The 18,419-nt window shown below is 38.4% G+C and overlaps 2 protein-coding genes across 3 annotated transcripts in view; one reads left to right on the top strand and one right to left on the bottom strand.

Moving 5' to 3' along the window:
* Window positions 1-6,417, bottom strand: part of LOC129774664 (galactokinase-like) — a 93,804-nt gene extending 87,387 nt beyond the window's left edge. Inside the window, exon 1 of one of the 2 annotated variants that reach the window (XM_055778493.1) lies at window positions 6,265-6,417. Coding sequence is in view for 1 of the 2 variants with exons in the window: in XM_055778492.1 (XP_055634467.1) it covers window positions 5,419-5,432 (14 nt within the window). In the remaining variant the exon portion in view is untranslated. Of the gene's footprint in view, window positions 1-5,418; window positions 5,448-6,264 lie in introns of those variants that run through there. The other variant, XM_055778492.1, reaches the window with a different exon arrangement.
* The window catches only part of LOC129774663 (extracellular serine/threonine protein CG31145), a 162,933-nt gene that overhangs the window by 10,073 nt on the left and 134,441 nt on the right, over window positions 1-18,419 (top strand). The window lies entirely within an intron of this gene.

Raw genomic sequence — 18,419 nt, forward strand, 5'->3', positions numbered from 1 at the left:
TTTGTTGACAGTAGAGATCTGAATTTAGTGTATTGCACTAAAAAAAATGAAAAAAAATTAAAAATTAAAAATAAATTAAGTTGTACTGTTGCAGTATCGGCACCATAAGCACTATTCACAATTTCAGCGCCCCGGCTTGCATTTTTGCATTTATAACAACAATGTTTAAAATGTACCGAACTTTCGATTTGTTGACCTCTATTGTTAACACCCTGTAACTCACAACTGAATGAACCAAACATAAAACAGTAAAAGATTTTTTTCAGTGTGGAATGTCACCTTTACAACGAGCCTAAACTTGAAATTTTATGATCGATATTACGCCAGCTACTAAAACAAACACTAAAAACACTAACACTAAAAACAAAATTGAAAAAAAAAATTAAAATTTTCTGTCACCTTTACAACGGGCCTAAACTTGAACTTGGCCGGTATTACGCGAAATATTGTTGATCACTAAAACCAGCTATTGAGAAAATAATGGATAACTTTTTACCCAACCTAATATATAGATTAGGGTTACCATTTTCCGAAAAATCAACTTTTTCCCCCTTTTTTATTTTTCCAAACATGACTTTTTTCAAACATTCATTACTTTTTAACTATTAAACCGAGTAAAAGCCAATTAGCCAGTCTTCCTTGGAAAAATATTACATTTCCAAAAAAATTCAATTTCGTTTTCGTAATTATTGGCTTCGAACTAAAGGGGTATATTTTTTATATTTTTTCCTGAAAGCTGAGGTTTTCTTACATAATACATTCAAAAATTAGAGAGGCTTTATTGTTTGTTCTTGAATTATATAATGGAAGAACAGAAAGAATACTCTTACGCCTAAATGGCTAATGTGTGAATGCACCATATGTAATGGTATAGAAGGAATACTGGCCAATGTTAACTGTGCTAATTATAGATATGATAACCATGTGACATGTACACGATTAAAATTCGGCTCTGTTACATCAAAAATGGTAATGAGCCTTAAATAAATAAATGGGATAAAAAAAAACTACTGGACAGATTCAAATGATTGACATATCAATTTAAAGCCTGTGAGTCTTGTTTAAAAAATATTAAACTAGCAGAAAATCGTCAACCAAAAAAAATATTACAAACAAATATAATTTATAATTATGAAGACAATTTTTTTTTGCAAGTTTAATGTTTTTTTTCAAAGAAGACTATCTTATAGGCTTAAATTTGAATTTGTTTACTAAAATCGTTATGCCCTATTGAAAAGTTACGCTTGAGTCAAAAAATTCCCAATTGCTGCGGAAAACTCATATTTCCTCCAACCCAAATGTAATACAAACTTTTATTCGAATCGAACATACATGTTTTTGAAATCTACATTTTTGGAATTGAACCATAATGATGTATTTGGACATGTTATCGGAAATTATAAGCAAATTAATAAAATTTCATGAACAGGACGGTATAACACGACAAACATATTAAAAAAGCCTATTCACTGTAAAAAATACAATAAATTAGAAATATTTTTTTAAAAATATTTCGAGAATGGCTGTTTGTTTATTTTCGTAAATAAAAAAGAGTACTACCTTTTTTTCTCAGCGTATATTTTTTCACGTTTAAAAGTCAATCCTCTAAAACTCTTTCGAAGACAACTCATAGTTTTTAGAGATATAAATTATTTAATATTTCTCTTACTTTCTAATAATAATTTAATATTTCTCTTGATTTCTCTTACGAATTATAATTATAATGATGTTACTTTTTTTAAATGATTACTTTGTGAAAGTATTGAAATTTCATAAATTTTCAAAAATACATATCTCCATTTTGGCGAGTTAGCCACGATACCACCGTACGTCAAACTTTATTAAATTTGAAGGGTATTCCAATAAAAACATACGGAAAAAATATCGAAGGGTGGATATTTCAGTTTACCGGTATCCGGCCGGATACCGGCCATTAGACACATCAGTAATTTCTCATTAACACAAGATAAATATAACAATCTAGTTCGTTAACATCGTTTATAAATAATTAAAAAAAAAATTGATTCATAGCATAACATTGGGCCAGAACACGAACGTCACTTCACGGTGAAAGCGAAATGAAGGCAAGGCTACCAACATTTCATTTAGTTTTTACCGTAAGGTGACGCTCGTGAAAAGCAAAATGATCATGCACATGCGAAATTACCTCGGATATACAAAAGCTTGTATTTTTTTTTCTCAAACGGTTTCAGAAGCCTACCACACTGCTCCATGAAGCCCCCTATTTCGACGATGAAGTAGTGAGTTTGTAGCCCCTTTAATAGATTTGATAAGTAGTGAAGTATGTGTATTTAGCCTCTCTCGGATTATCATCCCTGGACCTGAAGACATTTCTAAGTTTATTGCTTATTCAAATTCGTAGTACTTACTTTAACTCGACCAGTATTAAGACTATTTCAATGGGCCTCATTTCCGTATAAACTTCACGGTTAAAACGAAATGAACGGCACGTTATTGAACTTAGTTTTATGAGTTAATGAAGCGTCAAATATAATAATAGATTTTCGTTCATTCTGCCTGAAAATCCGTTTCAAATAGAAATTATGAATGGAAATTAACTTTTGCGCATCAAATTAGTGTTTAATATGAATGGTAAACATTGTTTTTTTTTCATGTGGTAAAATAGTGGTGATAAATTGTATCTAAAGATATTTTATATGCTGGTGGTCTCCGGAGCCTCATTGGTTGCGCGCTCGCTTAGTAAGCGATCGATCGTGAGTTCAAAACTCAGGGCCCTCATTGACCATCTTTGTGTTGTTACAGAATAACTACGTTCACGCAACAATCATCAGCGATGAAGATCGATCCACAGTCGAAATAAGATCGATTCATCCATAAAACTGCTCTGCTCTGCAAGACACATCGTGGTGCTGTTATATAAATAACTCAACAATGATCAATCAACTGTCAACAACTTTCCGGTCTAACTGGATAATGGAAGAACAGAAGGAAAACTCTTACGCCTGATCGGCTACTGTGTAAATGTGTACCATATGCAATGGTATAGAAGGGAATACTCTAACGCCGAAAAAATGGCAACTGTGTAATGTGCTAATAATAGATATGATAAACATGTGACATGTACACGATTAAAACTCGGCTCTGTTAAAGCTAAAATTCTAATGAGCCTAAAATAAACAAAAGGGATAAAAAATATTTTATATTATATTATATTATATTGTTTTGGTGGAAAACTAACCTTGTCTCCGGATGTCGGCACCGTACCGTTGTCATCGCGGATATATTTCATTTCGTTTCCACCGTGAAGTGTATACGGGAATTAGGCGCAATATATCTACAAAAATCTCATCATTATCAGAAAAAAATTTGTTCAAGATTCCATGCAGAATACTTAATATGTACTCTATTAAAGCATATTTCTTACAAACGGAAAATTTAATCGTCGTTATTTTTTTTTCATGAAAAAATCTGTTTATTTTTCCCTAAAATGTAATTTATTATTTGATTTATGCATACATGTAGATTTTCCCAGTTTCGTATTCCCAAGTAAAGATCCGGACTTGAACTTCGCCGGGTATTAGGTATCCGGTATCCGGCCAAACCACTATCCGTTTCATCACTAGTTTTTGATATTAAATTCAATGTTTGAGTAGGATATTTTAAGAGTGCAGTGGATTTTGAGTTACGATTTTTAAAGAAAAAACAAAAATTTTGATATGCGCTTTTGAAAAATCAGAGTAACTTCAATTGATCATATGATAATGAAAATTGTGATTTAGGTTTCCATCATAAGTACCAAGTTTCAACATAATTTGAGAGGATCGAGTCAACGGCCAGCTGATTTGGGGTGGAATTGCTTTATATTGATAAACTAAACAATTCATTATTTTTGTGAACTTTGAAAAAAGAGTACAAATTAGTCGCGTAAAGAATCTATCGAAAATTCCGAGTGACAAATCAAATTCATCGTAACGATGGCCATTCGTGAATTCTAAACAATGTCCTTCTCAACGAGTGGGCCAAGTGCTATCTAAACTACATACCTTCACCCAGACCTTGCAGAAATAAAATTTTATCTACAGCTGATCCTGAAAGTCTGTTTTATTGATCTTCGTTATTAGTTGGTCAGCTGTTGAAAACAATCTCTCTGATGAAACTGGAGTCGCGGTAACTGGTACATGCATTAGTGTTACCTTAAATATAAGAAGGTACTGTTCTGCCATGGAATCCAACCCAATGAGTCAATATTTCAAATTCACCGTAAGAGTAAAGAAGAAAGAAAAAAAAGCGTAGATACGCATTGTTGGTTTTATGCGTTGTCAAAGGTAGATAACGGAGGTGGGGGAACGAATATATAATCTCCTTTGGCCGCAGTGTGTTTGGAGGCGGGAGAACTTCAAAGTTCAAAGTTCAAAGGCTCCTAAATACAAACGAACAAGAAGGATGATATGTAGTAGTCTAGAGGACAAAGGATGTTCGCAATACATACTTAGTGCACTACTAGTGTTGGGAATTTCTTGAGGGAAAGAAATTTTCTAATTTTATAAATAAAGGTGTGAAAAATCAACGCGGTTTAAAACTACCTGTAACCACTTTTGAAAAAAGTTCAAAAGCAAAACGTCTTTCATCTCGCAAGAGAGTTATTCGGGAATGAACATTATTGTTTCAAGAAGATAGTGTTCCTATCCGTGCAGCAAAGTTGTTGGAGCAGTGGTTACAGGGAAACTTGTCTAATTTGATAACCAAGGACGACTAATATACGTTCGAAGCTAAACGACAATAAAATTTGAAACCTTCCGCAGTTCAAGAAGTCATCGCTAAAAAACAGGATGATATGCCGATGAACCATCCACACGCAGTGTAATGACAATGATGACTTTGTCAAGCGACCTCAGCGCATGCCAGATGACGTAATTGAAAATTGAAAGTCAGTTTTTAATAAATAGTTTAAAGTACTTAGAGTATGGACTATGTCAAAATATTTTGTCACCGCGTAAACAATGAATGAAAATCCGTAGTTCAAAGCTGTAATAGTGTAGTCTCTCATGTGGTGGATGTTAAAACCACGCTTCGTTGGCCTAATATTTCCGCGATTTATTTTTCACCGCAGCAAAAATTGACGCTAGTAATTAAATCGTTCAGCTGTGTAAAAGATGAAAAAGCTTTGCAATCCGTCCGACTTAATGACATCGGATTGGCGGTACAATAAATGCCCAATGCGAGAGTGGAGTGGGCGCTCGGGTCTGTTATTCGTAAATTAATGCTTTTCGTAATTGGATTGCACCTGCCAGCGGCCGCCACCCACCAGGGCCGTGAATCCATCGAAGCTCTACGGTTTGGTTTGAAGTTCGCTGTGCTGATATGCACTGATAGTGTTTCATTACGCACGTGACTGATCAAAGCGATTATATATATTTGTAATTAGTTCACGTTCACCTGTTTCGCCACATGCGGAATCACAACGTCCTGTCCCCTTTCGACAAGTGATGAATCATCAACCTGTGGAGTCTGCGGCTAACCATTTTGGTAATAACGCATCGAAATTATCCGTCAATGCGTCCAAATTGTATGCACGAACCTGGAATAAGCAATCCGGTATCCAAGTATAATGGACTGTTAAGAAAAAAGATATTCCTAAACTCACAATGTGTATTTATTATCACAATGGACAGGATAAAAATTGCCATTACAACGAACATATTCCCAAAACGTTTCAATTACATTTATGAGTAGTGACTCCCGAAACTATAAACTGTGGTCAAACAATTGACACGAATTCCCAGAATCTCGAATTGACTTTTGCAGACAAATATTAATCTCCTAAGTATATTTCCATGGTATGATTCCTTCATGATGAACCAAAGTCAATTAAGGCGAATTTTCTACAATCGAGGTGGTCAAAGCTCGCATTGGATCACACATCTGTGGATCGCTCGAGTCGGGTCTCTCTGCGCGTTTCACCACGACCAACCCCAATGAGCACTCGCGAAAACACAGAAAAAGCGAAACCAGACGTAACGAGTTAAGAAATGTACAACAATTATTCTGTCACACTCGGTTGCAGACATTTTGTATGAATGTACACCGATCCGTTAAGTGGAAAGAGATCTTCTATCCGAATCATAACCCCGCGCCAACTTTCCCGATACCCAAGAGAAGATGCTAAACTGTTTGGACGCCGTTTTGTATCAAAATTAAATGAATGCAAAGCTGGTGTATTCAAATAGAAAATGCAACTTTCATCAACGAATGATTGCAATCTTAAAGATTACGGATACTTACAGGATAATTCTGTCTGCTATGAAAAAGAACTGAAATAGTGCACTGGCTAAATAAAACTGAGCCCCTAATTAGAGCTTGAAGGATCGCCTCGTTGCATCCTTATCAACGCAATATGGAACTATTGTTTAATCTACTCGTCTTGCATTGATAACCCATGCGAACTTTTAATGCAGCCTGCCCGAAAAGAATGCAACATGGAATAGAAACAAAACATTTATTAACCATGCTATCTCAACCATCAATCTGGTAATACCCAACAACTATGGATCAGTTTTGTACTGCTTCGATTGTTTTGTTTTGGCGCTGTGCTTGCTAATTGCCCTGTCTGAGCGATATTAGATGCAATTGTGGTGAACTAGAATCTCTACCTTCAACGCAAACAACTGATAGCGATCGCTACGTACACTCAGAAAAAAACAATAAGATCCTGAGTGAGTTTTCACTGATGTTCCGTAAAACTGACGTTCTACCTAAAACAGGCTTATTTAACCTCCGCATTTGGCCTGGCGAGCTCTTTTGTTTGGCCTATCTGGTGATGCTTTATTTTTAACGAAATTGTATGTGTAATAACAACGAAAACACTTGAAACCATTATCTATTTTTTTTTTTGCGTAGGACTACGTTTTGTAGTAATGGTGCTAAATTGAAAACACGGAACATACTATATGGATAGAGAATATGGATGGTGAAAATGATGTAATTTAAATTCCGCCCATTTTCAATTTATTTAGTACAAACAAGCTGTTCGTGATTTCACAGTATTCACGATTCAAAAGTCATCTAGGTTTTCCAAATAGCTGAGAGTTAATGGGGTAGTACACTATAAATATCATGAAAAGTATGATATTTTCGCGTTTTTTTTTTTCAACGGGAAAATAAATTACTCTGATTGATATGATATCACAGTTTTATTAGGTATATATTTTTGAACAAGCAAAAAATTAATTGGTGTCAATTGGAATGTCTTCTGAATAGCTGTCACCGATTTGTTGAACCCTTGAAGCCTAAACCTTGTAAACTGGTGGGAGTTCTACAAGTTTTTCTAATGGACCGATTTCAAACAATTTTTTATTTACGCAATCTTGGATATATTTCCTGTCATAATACGTAGGTTTTTTTTTCGAAATATTGATTTTTAAACGAAATTGTGATATTTTTTGTAAAAACATGCATGCCTCAATATTGCAAATCCACCGTTCTGGTCGTGAAGTGAACCAAATTGTTCGAATCTTTGATTGACAAATGCACATAGGATCAATTCAAAAATCAATCTAGATATATCCATCCATTATATTGTTTGATAGCATTGGTAACCAGGAGAATATTCATTCCCGTGAGCAACTGATGCATGTGTTGCGCGCATTTTTCACGCACTCCTTAAGGCAGTATTCTAGTCTGAAAATTTTAAAAAAAATTTAAAAAATGATTGGTCATGTTTCATAAGCTTAGGCATTCAAGAATATACCCTAGAAAGGACTTTTCGAAAATCCAATTAGGTGTACCGGCAAGTATCTACTATTTACAACAGATGGCGTAACTTGCTTATTATTCTAGTAATCAAATTTCCAGACATTCGTTGGAAAGCTACTGTCATTGCGCGTCTTTTTCATTATATGTCAAAAAGTTGAAGCGTAAACAACACAGTTTTTTGCCACTTCGAATATGTCGAATTTCGTACCAACGAGAGTGTTTTAGCGGGGAGTGTTACTTCATTACTTCGATATGAAAGCTGCGGAAAGTCAACGCATTTTAGTGGAAGTTTATGGTGGCCATACTCCAACTGAGCGAACGTGTCAGACGTGGTTTGCACTGTTTAAAAGTGGTGATTTTGACTTGGAAGACGAAGACCATTACGGGGGACCTCTACCGACGACAATTGATGCGTTTGAGCCGTGCACTGAAGGAAAAACGGCCACAATACGAGCAAAGACACGATAAATTTATTTTTCAGCACCACAATGCTCGGCCGCATGTCGCGAAACCGACCAAAACATACTTGGAAATGCTGAAATGGGAGGTCCTATCCCACCCGCCGTATTCTCCAGACATTGCTCCATCCGATTATTACCTTTTTCGATCGATGCAACATGGCCTGGTTGACCAGCACTTCTCCAATTTTGATGAAGTCAAAAATTGGATCGATTCGTGGTTAGCCGACAAACCTGCCGATTATTTCCGCAAAGGGATCCGTGAATTGCCAGAAAATAGGAAAAAGTTGTGACTAGCGAATTGAATCAAAAATTAAATTTTAAATTTGTAACCATTTTTGCAGAATAAAGCATTAATAAATTGCACTCCTATTATTATTCACCGAGTTATAACCAATTTAGTGATGCGGTATCTAACCTGATACGGCCATAACAATGAATATCAAACGCGTTTTTCTCGAAACAAGATTTTACAAACTGGCCTACACGATATCTCGAATCTATATGAATACAATCTGTATGCATTTCTCTATCGCATAAACCAATAAAAATATTTTTGTTTTTATTCCACTATTTTTAAAAAATAGGGAAACGTAAGAAAAAACGTCTTTAACCGCAGATTATTCCCGCTCTAAACAGGGGACTTTTCGTCAAAGAATAATCTCACGACCAGCACTGATACACGCGTATTCTAGAGCTTGACACTTAAAATATACTCAAGGCATGTTATTTGACAAAAGAAATCTCAGCTGAGTAATAAAAAAAAATATGCTAATTAATCTACGTTGAGACGGCAAAAGTTCCACTGGGCACGTTAGCACCGTTCAAGAATGTCATTTAAACCATGATCATCATTATTCAAGTCACAGTTTCGCTCGAGCTAGCAGACAGCAGTCTTCCTCAATGATGATGTCAGACCCAACTGCTCGATGCAAAGAAATAATAGAAGATAGATATTACACACATTGGTGCAATTTTGTTCGGTAGATGCACCGCGTCGATTAACATGCCGTCTGGTGAGGAGTGCTTCTGTATATTTGCACCACATCATTTTTTCATCTGTACTGGGGTATAACTTTAGAATTCCGAAAATGGGAGCTTTACGTTTGGAGTGCAAGGATTCGAGCATTAATACCTCTGTGTCGACTGAACGAATTGGTATGACAATCAATTTCGGAAGATTAAATATGTATGTTTGTTACTTATTGATCCAAAAAAAAAATGGGTGGGTTTTATCTGGGACTACCTTAGCTACTTGTTTGTATTGATTACATTCTTGATTGAATGAAAAAAATTCCGAATTCAGTTGAATTCAATATATTTGCTTTGTGAGTAAAAAGATTGAACATGTAAGGTCAATTCATGCATTGTGATAGATTATGTTCTTCATTACAAGTAAATTAAATGACAGTCCTTTTACGGACGAAATATATGAACGGAAAAAATAAATAAAATAATTAAAGCAATTATTTGCAAAGCAGATTTCCCCAGAAACCTTGGATTTGAAGTCTGTGTTAGGCAAACACAATTCAGTCGAAACAAAAATGCTCCCGACTTGCATGTATTTGCAATGCCGATTTCCCCAGAAACCTTGGTTCTGAAGTCTGTGTTAGGGTAAAACATTTCAGTCGGAACAAAAATGCCCCCGACCTGCATGAATATGTAATCCCAATTTCCCCAGACACCTAGATTCTGAAGTCTACTTCAGTCGGAACAAAAATACCCCCGACTTGCAAGTATCTGTAATGCCAATTTTCTCACGCTCCATGGATTTGAAGGCTGTGTTAGGGAAACACATTTCAGTTGGAACAAAAATACCCCCGACTTGCATGAATTTGCAAAGCCGATTTCCTCCAGGCACCTTAGTTTATAAATCTCTGTTAGGGAACATATTTTGGTGGGAACAAAAACTCCACCTGCTTTCATGTGTTTGCGATGCCGATTTCTCCAACGCTGCTTGGTTTTGAAGTCTGTGTTAGGGAACACATTTCGGTAAGAACGAAAACCCCCCTACTTTCATGTATTTGCAATGTCGATTTTCCCAAGGTTGCTTAGTTTTGATGCCTGTGTTGGGGAAACCGTAAATCGGAACAATCGAAACGAGGCAGTTGGGACGTTTAGATAACGCTTAACATTTTACAGTTATTATATTGTTTATCTAATGAAAAAAAACATTTTATTAATTTCAATAGACGCGTAGAAATATTCCCTATCAATTGATGCAAACATCTGTCCGATCCAGTAAGAAATGTTCGAGTTATAAGCATTCGGAATCTTTCATGTTTTTCCTGCATGTTCTGCATTTAGGTTTTCATTTTACCCCCCATATATTCCAGTTAGACGTAGTCCCACGTCAAAAATAATTTCATAGCTCAGAAACTGCTTTGAAAGCAAACTATTGAAATTTCATAAATCTATAAATATTAGTGAAATCACATAAATCTTCAAATATGCTTGAAAGTCCATCGACGTGTACGGTACTGGTTGTGTATGGTTGTGTATGGATGACACGTAGTACTTGTTTCTACAAAACCACACAAATTCATAGGCCCTTTTCAGGGTTGCGAATCATTCGACTAGAGAGTTGTTTTTAATTTTTGTTTTTGCTGGGAGAGAGCTTCTGTGATTTTTTAACGTGTTCGGATTGATTGGTGTAATGATGACGATGTTTTTTTATTATGGAGACACTCTCAAACTCTCAGGCTTTCTCAGTTCATTCGCCTATAGCCCTAAAAAGGACAATTTGGAAAACTAAACTAAATACTCGGCCTTGAAAAAGACCACTTGGAAAGCCTCGCTGCCGCTGCAATCTGGTCGCTAGCTAAATGACAGACGAATCTTGAATGGCTTTTCTGTGATTATTTTCGATCCAAACAATTAATTTTCGTGAATTCGAGCATTGTTGATGCCACTTCTACATCAAAGTGCATTTCAATTCGGATGAGAAGAAGGTGAAAAACTGGAGGTGAAAATTTGTTCCGCAGCGGTTGCTGTCGCGGTTGTCACGACCCCTACTACACATCCGACTCGGTTCGGATTTCGTAGTCCTACGCTCACAGTTCGGTCGTGTCGGGGACACCACTCTTCTTTATTATTATTTTTGTGACTCGCGACATCATGACTAACATCTGTTTGTGGCCCCTCTGAAATGAAGGTTGAGTCCCGCTGACCTAAAAGAAATGACAAGAAATGCGTCACTGGAAGCATGTTCCATCACATCACATTCTAAACCAAAATCTGTAGGTTGTTCCCGCCGAATATATTCTTCCGCCCGCCACTGCTTTTACTACATGGGCTGAAAAGTCCCGGAATTTCTAATGAAAACAATCGTTTTTTGGCAAAGCTGTATTTATTCCTCAACATACTTTCTATCGAAGACAATACACTTGGTATAGCGATTTTCCAACATTTCGATTCCCGTTTTATAGTACAAAACGTCTAAGTCTTCGAAATATGCCTCAGTGTCACTCTGCAGACAGCCTATTGGACTCAGGAGTGTGGTAATGGACCACGTTTCATTCACAAGACGAAAGAAATTCACTCGATTATGCTTCAACAACGCCAAACCGGCTGTTGAATCATCAAAGCGCCGTTGTTTTTGGTTGACAATCAGCAAACGCGGCACCCATCGCGCGGTAGCTTTTTCATGTCCAAAATATCGTCAAAATGTATCCCACTTGAACTTTTGAACGGTCTCACGGCTTCAGCTAACTCGCGTAACTACACTTTACGATTGTTCAAAATGAGTCGATGCACTTGTTTCACGATTTCTGGATTCGTAGCCTCTTTTGGTCTTCTAGAGCGAGGTGCATCTGCGGTGCTTGTACGGCCCATTTTAATTTCATTAAACCACCGTTAAACTGTTGTTCTCGAAGGAGCAGAAGTGGAATAACATTTCGTCAACCGCTGCATTGATTGTTCATGAGTTTTCTCCTTAAAGAAAATGTTTGATCGAAATACGATAGCCAACCTTTTTCCATTTTCTGTACAAATGCTCATATAGTGACACTGTAATTTGTGAACAAATAAACGAAATTTCATGAAACTTCACACATAAGTTAGTGAAAGATGAACCTCTCGGAATGAATCTTGTTACATTTTTAGTGGCGCCATCTGTTAAAAAATCTCGGGACTTTGTTATTTTGTTTACAAGAAATTTAGTGTTTAGTGCTGAATATGGACATGTACCGTGAAACCAATGTTACAATAGTAAACACACAGTCCTGTTAAGTGTGTTTGTATATAAAAGAGTACGTTTTTAAAGCATTTCATAGATGTATTAAGACACTTTTGCTTGACTCATAGCGGGGGAAAGGTGGCCACTATTGTAAGAGATGTGATTTGAACGCGCCTAATTGACGAATTGAATAAGAACATCTTCTTCTTGGATGGCGTTAACGTTCCCTGTGGAACTTTTGCCGTCTCAACGTATGCATAAGCTAACGTCATTTATTATTTATTTATTAGTTGAGATTTCTTAAGCCAAATAAACACGCCTCGAATGTATTCCGAGGGGCAAGCTCTAGAATACACGTGACCATAGTACAAGTCGAAGGAAATTTCTCTGACGAATAATCCCCCGACCATAACGGGAATCGAACCCGAACACCCGGCATGATAATGTGAGACGCTGAACGCGGCTGATTCAGTCACGCGAGTCGTCTCTCACGAGCGCTGCACTATTTCGCGTCTCCTCGCCAATTTGCGCCGTTCTATCTGTTTTCATTAGTCACAAAAACAGGCGCTATATCACGCCAAGATACTCGCGCTATACGTGTCTCAATTTGCGCCTGGCCTTAGTGAAGTGTCGAAAATAATAATGAATTTTCAGGCAGAATGAGCGCTTTTCAAATGAAAATCATTAATGAAAATTAACTTCTTCGTATCAAGCTGGTGTTCAATGTGAATGGAAAACTTTGTTCTCGTCATGTGGTATAATAATCTCATACAAAAATTTTATCTGAAGATAATTTGATATTATAATGATAAGATTAAGTGGGAAACTAATTTCATAACCAGATGTCGACACCGTACCGTTGTCATCGCGGATACATTTCATTTCATTTCCACCGTGAAGTGTATTCGAGAATCAGGCCCATGATGAATAAGAACATCACACCACTTGAATTGTTGGCGCAATCATGATAAATTTGATGTTTTATTTCAGATACCAAATATAATAACTTTTAATTATGATTTAATTATTATGATGGTAAGTCAATAATGAAATCCAACCTAACGTACTTACAAGCTTAGATGACGATTAATAACACGAAAAAAACAACAAGTGATCGAAATCGAAATTTCCTATTCTCCTCACCACTCCAATGCTTCAATGCAGTAAATATATGATACGAAGAACATATCATTTGGAAATTCGCAAGAATTAGCGGGGCCATTCTATTACAAGGACACGTGCTTTATGTCACCAAAACCAAACTTAACTTAAACCAAAAATGGTTATGTGGGTCTACACTGCCATCGTGCGGCCTAGGATAACCTATGCCTCACTAGTATGGTGGCCAAAGACTTAGAAGACTTTAGCTACAAAAAAGCTAAATAAACCCCCAACGACTAGCATGCGTTGCAATTACTGGAACAATGCGAAGCACACCCTCAAAGGCATTGGAGGCTATCCTTCACCTGTTGCCTTTTAACCAACATGTTCAGCTAGAGGCTAAGAAAAGTGCTCTAAAGCTTAAAAGATGGAAAAAATAGACCGGGACAAAACTAATCACTTGAGCATCCTGAATCTCTTACCCTCTGGACCAGCCTCAGAGATGAACAGTGATTGGATGGAACCTAGGACCAATTGTGTGTTCGAGACGAGACTTGAATAACGCGGACACTCGCTTAAACTCGCGATTCCGCCGACACGAGAACCTTTGGATAACGAATGTTTGAATGAATTCACTAAACCGAGATATTTTAATTTACAATTTTTATTTCACCGATAGCAACAATTTAATAACGTCCAGATCGGTGGCCGGTTGGTACGAGAAAAAGAGATCGAGAACTTTTGGATGCTGGTTTTTATACTGTTTTTTTGTGAGCTTTTTTTACAAAAATTGTGGTTTGTGTACTGGATATTACTTATCCTCTACTACTGCAATTTATAGTGTTTGGCTGAGGTTTGTTCCTAAGCTATTATACTAAACACACCGGCCACCTTGAATTACATTTCAATATTTTTTTTTTAATTCAGTAAAGCAATGTATATTCTAAATTCTTCTAAATAACACAGATATTTTTAATTCATGGTGATAGGGTCGCCTGTTGACCCAGTGGAAACCTTTCCGATGCGTTGTTTCGTAAAGTCTCCCTCAATCGGGAGTATACACAGCCTGGAGACCGACCGTTTGGTGATGGTGCCGGATGGCAGTCGGACTGACGCTACACGCACTATTCCATCTGCGCCCGGATGAACACTGACAACTCTGGCAATGGATCATTTGGAAACTGGAAGAGATTCTTCCTTCAAAAGAACGATGGCACCGATGACGAGGTTGTGTGTGGATTTGGTCCATTTGTAGCGTTGCTGCAACGTTGAAAGGTACTCTCGATGCCATCTCTGCCAGAAGTGTTGCGTGTACCGCTGGAGTCGTTCCCAACGATTGAGACGATTCTCAGGAACTGACTCATACTCCGGTTCGGGAAGAGCTTCTAGTGGTCGACCGATGAGGAAATGTCCAGGCGTAAGAACCTGAAGGTCATTCGGATCATTCGAAAGTGGCGAGATGGGTCTAGAGTTGAGGCAGCCTTCAATCTGTGTGAGCACGGTACAGAAGGCTTCTTGAGCCAGAAACGCATTGCCGATGATTCGTCGCAGATGATGCTCCATTGACTTGACACAAGCCTCCCACAAGCCGCCGAAATTGGGAGATCGAGCTGGAATGAAATGGAACTGTATAAACTGATTTGATGCTTCGGCTGTGACTGCATGACGATGTTGCTCTGACATGAATTGCTTGCATAGCTCGCGAAGCTCTCTGTCGGCGCCTACAAAATTAGTTGCGTTATCGCAATAAATATTTTTCGGGCGGCCACGCCTTGCGATGAATCGGCGAAGACTGGCGATAAATGCAGCCGTAGTCAGTTCGCTAACCAGCTCTAGATGTGCTGCCTTTGTAGCCATGCAAACATAGACAGCAACGTACGATTTAATTGTGGCAGAACGAGGACCTGCACGTCGCAGATGAAAGGGTCCAGCAAAGTCTATGCCAACATTTTCGAAGGCATAGGATTTCGTTACTCGAACTGATGGTAACGATCCCATCAACTGGGAAATAATACTCGGTCGAGCCTTGACGCAAGTTACGCAGGACTGTACCACAGCACGCACAAGATTACGTCCTTTCAATGGCCAAAACCGCTGACGTAGTGTTGCCAAGAGCAATTGTGGACCACAATGCAGCTGCTGGCGGTGCATGGTTTCTGCTATTAGTTTTGTCAAAGGATGTTTTCCGGGTAGAACTAATGGGTTTTTTTCATCTGGAGCGATTTCCGCGTTTTTCAGCCGGCCACCAACACGAATTAATCCTGCGCTCAATATTGGGTTGAGATATCGTAATGGAGATGAATGCGGTAGTTGTTTTCCATTTTGGAGTAAAGATAACTCTGGAGCGAAGTGGTCTAGCTGGATTTCACGAACGACAGCATGGAGAGTTTCATTCAGCTCGTCTACTGTTATGAAACCGGAGCGATGAGGAGTGAACACTTCATTAGAATTTGATTTTGAATGAATTCGAGCGAGACAATTATTCACAAAGCGTCGGCAAAGTGTGCTAATGCGGAGAAATGTTGTGAACGACGAATAACGAGAAATTATTTCGGTGTTTTGCGACTCGGCAATTGTAAGGACTGTTCCTCTGCGTTTTTCGAGAAATTCCTCATTTATGCGGCGAAAATCTCCTGGTGGATCAGGCCACGGCACATCGAGTTCCACTAAAAAGTTCGGACCGTTCCACCACAGTGAGCTATTCAGAAGATGATCAATCTCTGCTCCCCGAGAAATTAAATCCGCGGGATTCTGTTCGCTCGGAACGTGATTCCAAGTGCAGTTGCTGGTGATCTCCTGAATTTCTGCGACTCTGTTGGCCACAAACGTCTGCCACGTTGATGGACTTGATGCTAGCCAGTGGAGAACTATCATAGAGTCAGTCCACAAGAACACATTTTCATTAATACTAATGCTAGACATGACCGACTGGAGTAATCGGGCAAGAAGTAGAGAAGCACATAGCTCCAGACGAGCTATCGATTTATTTTACCTTGTACAACAGCAGGACTTAACAGTCCAAGTGGATCGAACAGTTTCGAAAGTTGCGACAAAATTATTCGTTTCGTATACTGTTCATGACGAGAAAATTTCGGTAGTTTGTAGAGGAGGGAATCGGATGAAGGTTCCCAGAGCAATCCGAGAGTCTTAATTGGTGCTTCTGAGTCGAATTCAATCAGATCTTTGGTTTCACGTAACTCTGTCGGAATTGTGTTGAGAACTTCTTGTTGGTTGGAGGAAAATTTTCTGAGCTGCATTCCTGCGCTCTCAAAAATCAGTATTAATTCTGAACACAGTTGTTTAAGCTCATTCAAATCATTTCTTCCAGTAAGTAAATCGTCCATGTACATATCCTTGCGGATAACCGGAGCTGCCAGAGGGTAGCGATTTTGTTCATCCTCGGCAAGCTGCTGCAGCACTCGAGTGGCGAGAAAGGGAGCCGAGTTAGTGCCGTATGTCACGGTTTGTAATTGATACGTCTATAATGGTTCGGTGCATTTCCTTCGCCAGAAGATGCGTTGAAGAGGCTGATCCGCGGAATGTACGGTGATCTGGCGATACATTTTAGCAATGTCGAAACAAGTATTTATTTAATGTCAAACGTCTTCGACCTAATGGTTGTACAGACTGCTTATAGGGACCTTATTCTATTCTTATAGATTCTTATAGTCCCCAGTGACAACAAATGCGTACATTCGAAAACGCATTATTATAGACAAAAGTGAATCTTGTATCGTTGGGCCGGCGAGGAGAACTTCATTTAGTGATAATCCTGAACAGCTCTTGCAAGAGGCGTCAAATACTGTGCGAAGCTGAGTTGTTGAGCTGTCCGGGCGTAAAACTGCGTGGTGTGGTAAATAATATCGCGGAAGATCATTATCTTCTTCTAATAATTCTTCTCGTGTAACCTCACGCATATGACCCAAGCGAATGTATTCTTCTATGAACTCTTCATATTGTATTCGAAAAGAATGATTGATGTCGAGTTTTCGTTCTAATGCTAGAAATCTTCGTTGAGCATTGAATCGATTGTCCCGCAAACGGGGTAACAACTCCTTTTTCTTTGGAAGACGAACTTCGTATCTTCCTTCTTTATTTCGATGGACATTTTCCACAAAGTGACGTTCACATTCCTTTTCAGTTGGGGACCAGCAAACATTCGATGCACATTGTTCTAAATCCCAAAAACGAGAAACTAACTGTTCGAGTCGTTGATTGTGAGTTAAGTAGCAGCTTTGAAACATCGGAGTGTTCGAAGAACGATCAGAGTATTCGCCAGAGACGATCCAGCCAAGCGTTGTGTTTTGAACTACCGGAAAATGAGGACCCAAAGTAATGCAACCATAACGTAGAAGTTTAAAAAACGTCCCTGCACCAATGAGCGCGTCAATTGATCCTGGAGAGCAGAATGTCGGATCCGCCAGTGTTATCCAACTGGGAATTTCCCAATCTGTTGTTGATATGGGTTGGGCAGGTTGATCACAAGCGATAGTAGGTAAAATCAGGAATTTCAAATTCTCTGTGAAGCCAGAGACACGAGACGAGATTGTTGATTCAACAGCTTTTTTGACTGATGTCGGCCTACGCCGCCAAGGTTCATATTTTCTTTTGAAGCTGGAAGTTTCAACCGCTGGTAGAATGACTCCGTCATCAGGTTGTACTGAGAGCAGCTATCCAGAAGAACTCTCGCAACATGTTGTCTACCTCCAATGTCGTTAATGTAGATTAGCGCCGTGGAAAGCAATACCGTTTCGTTGGGAAGCTTCGCCGAGTGGGTCGTGAGCGTCACTGGTGGGTTCGTACTTGTCTGACGTGAAGTATACGAGGATGTGTTAAATAGTGATGCGGTCTGGTCTGCAGACACAGGAGACATATTCGAATTCAATGTATTTGTATTAGTCGACGATAGAGTATGCTGCTGAGCGGAATCAGGAGGATAGGTGGAGATA

This window comes from Toxorhynchites rutilus, chromosome 3 (genome assembly GCF_029784135.1).
Source record: "Toxorhynchites rutilus septentrionalis strain SRP chromosome 3, ASM2978413v1, whole genome shotgun sequence".
Taxonomy (NCBI): Eukaryota; Metazoa; Arthropoda; class Insecta; order Diptera; family Culicidae; genus Toxorhynchites; species Toxorhynchites rutilus.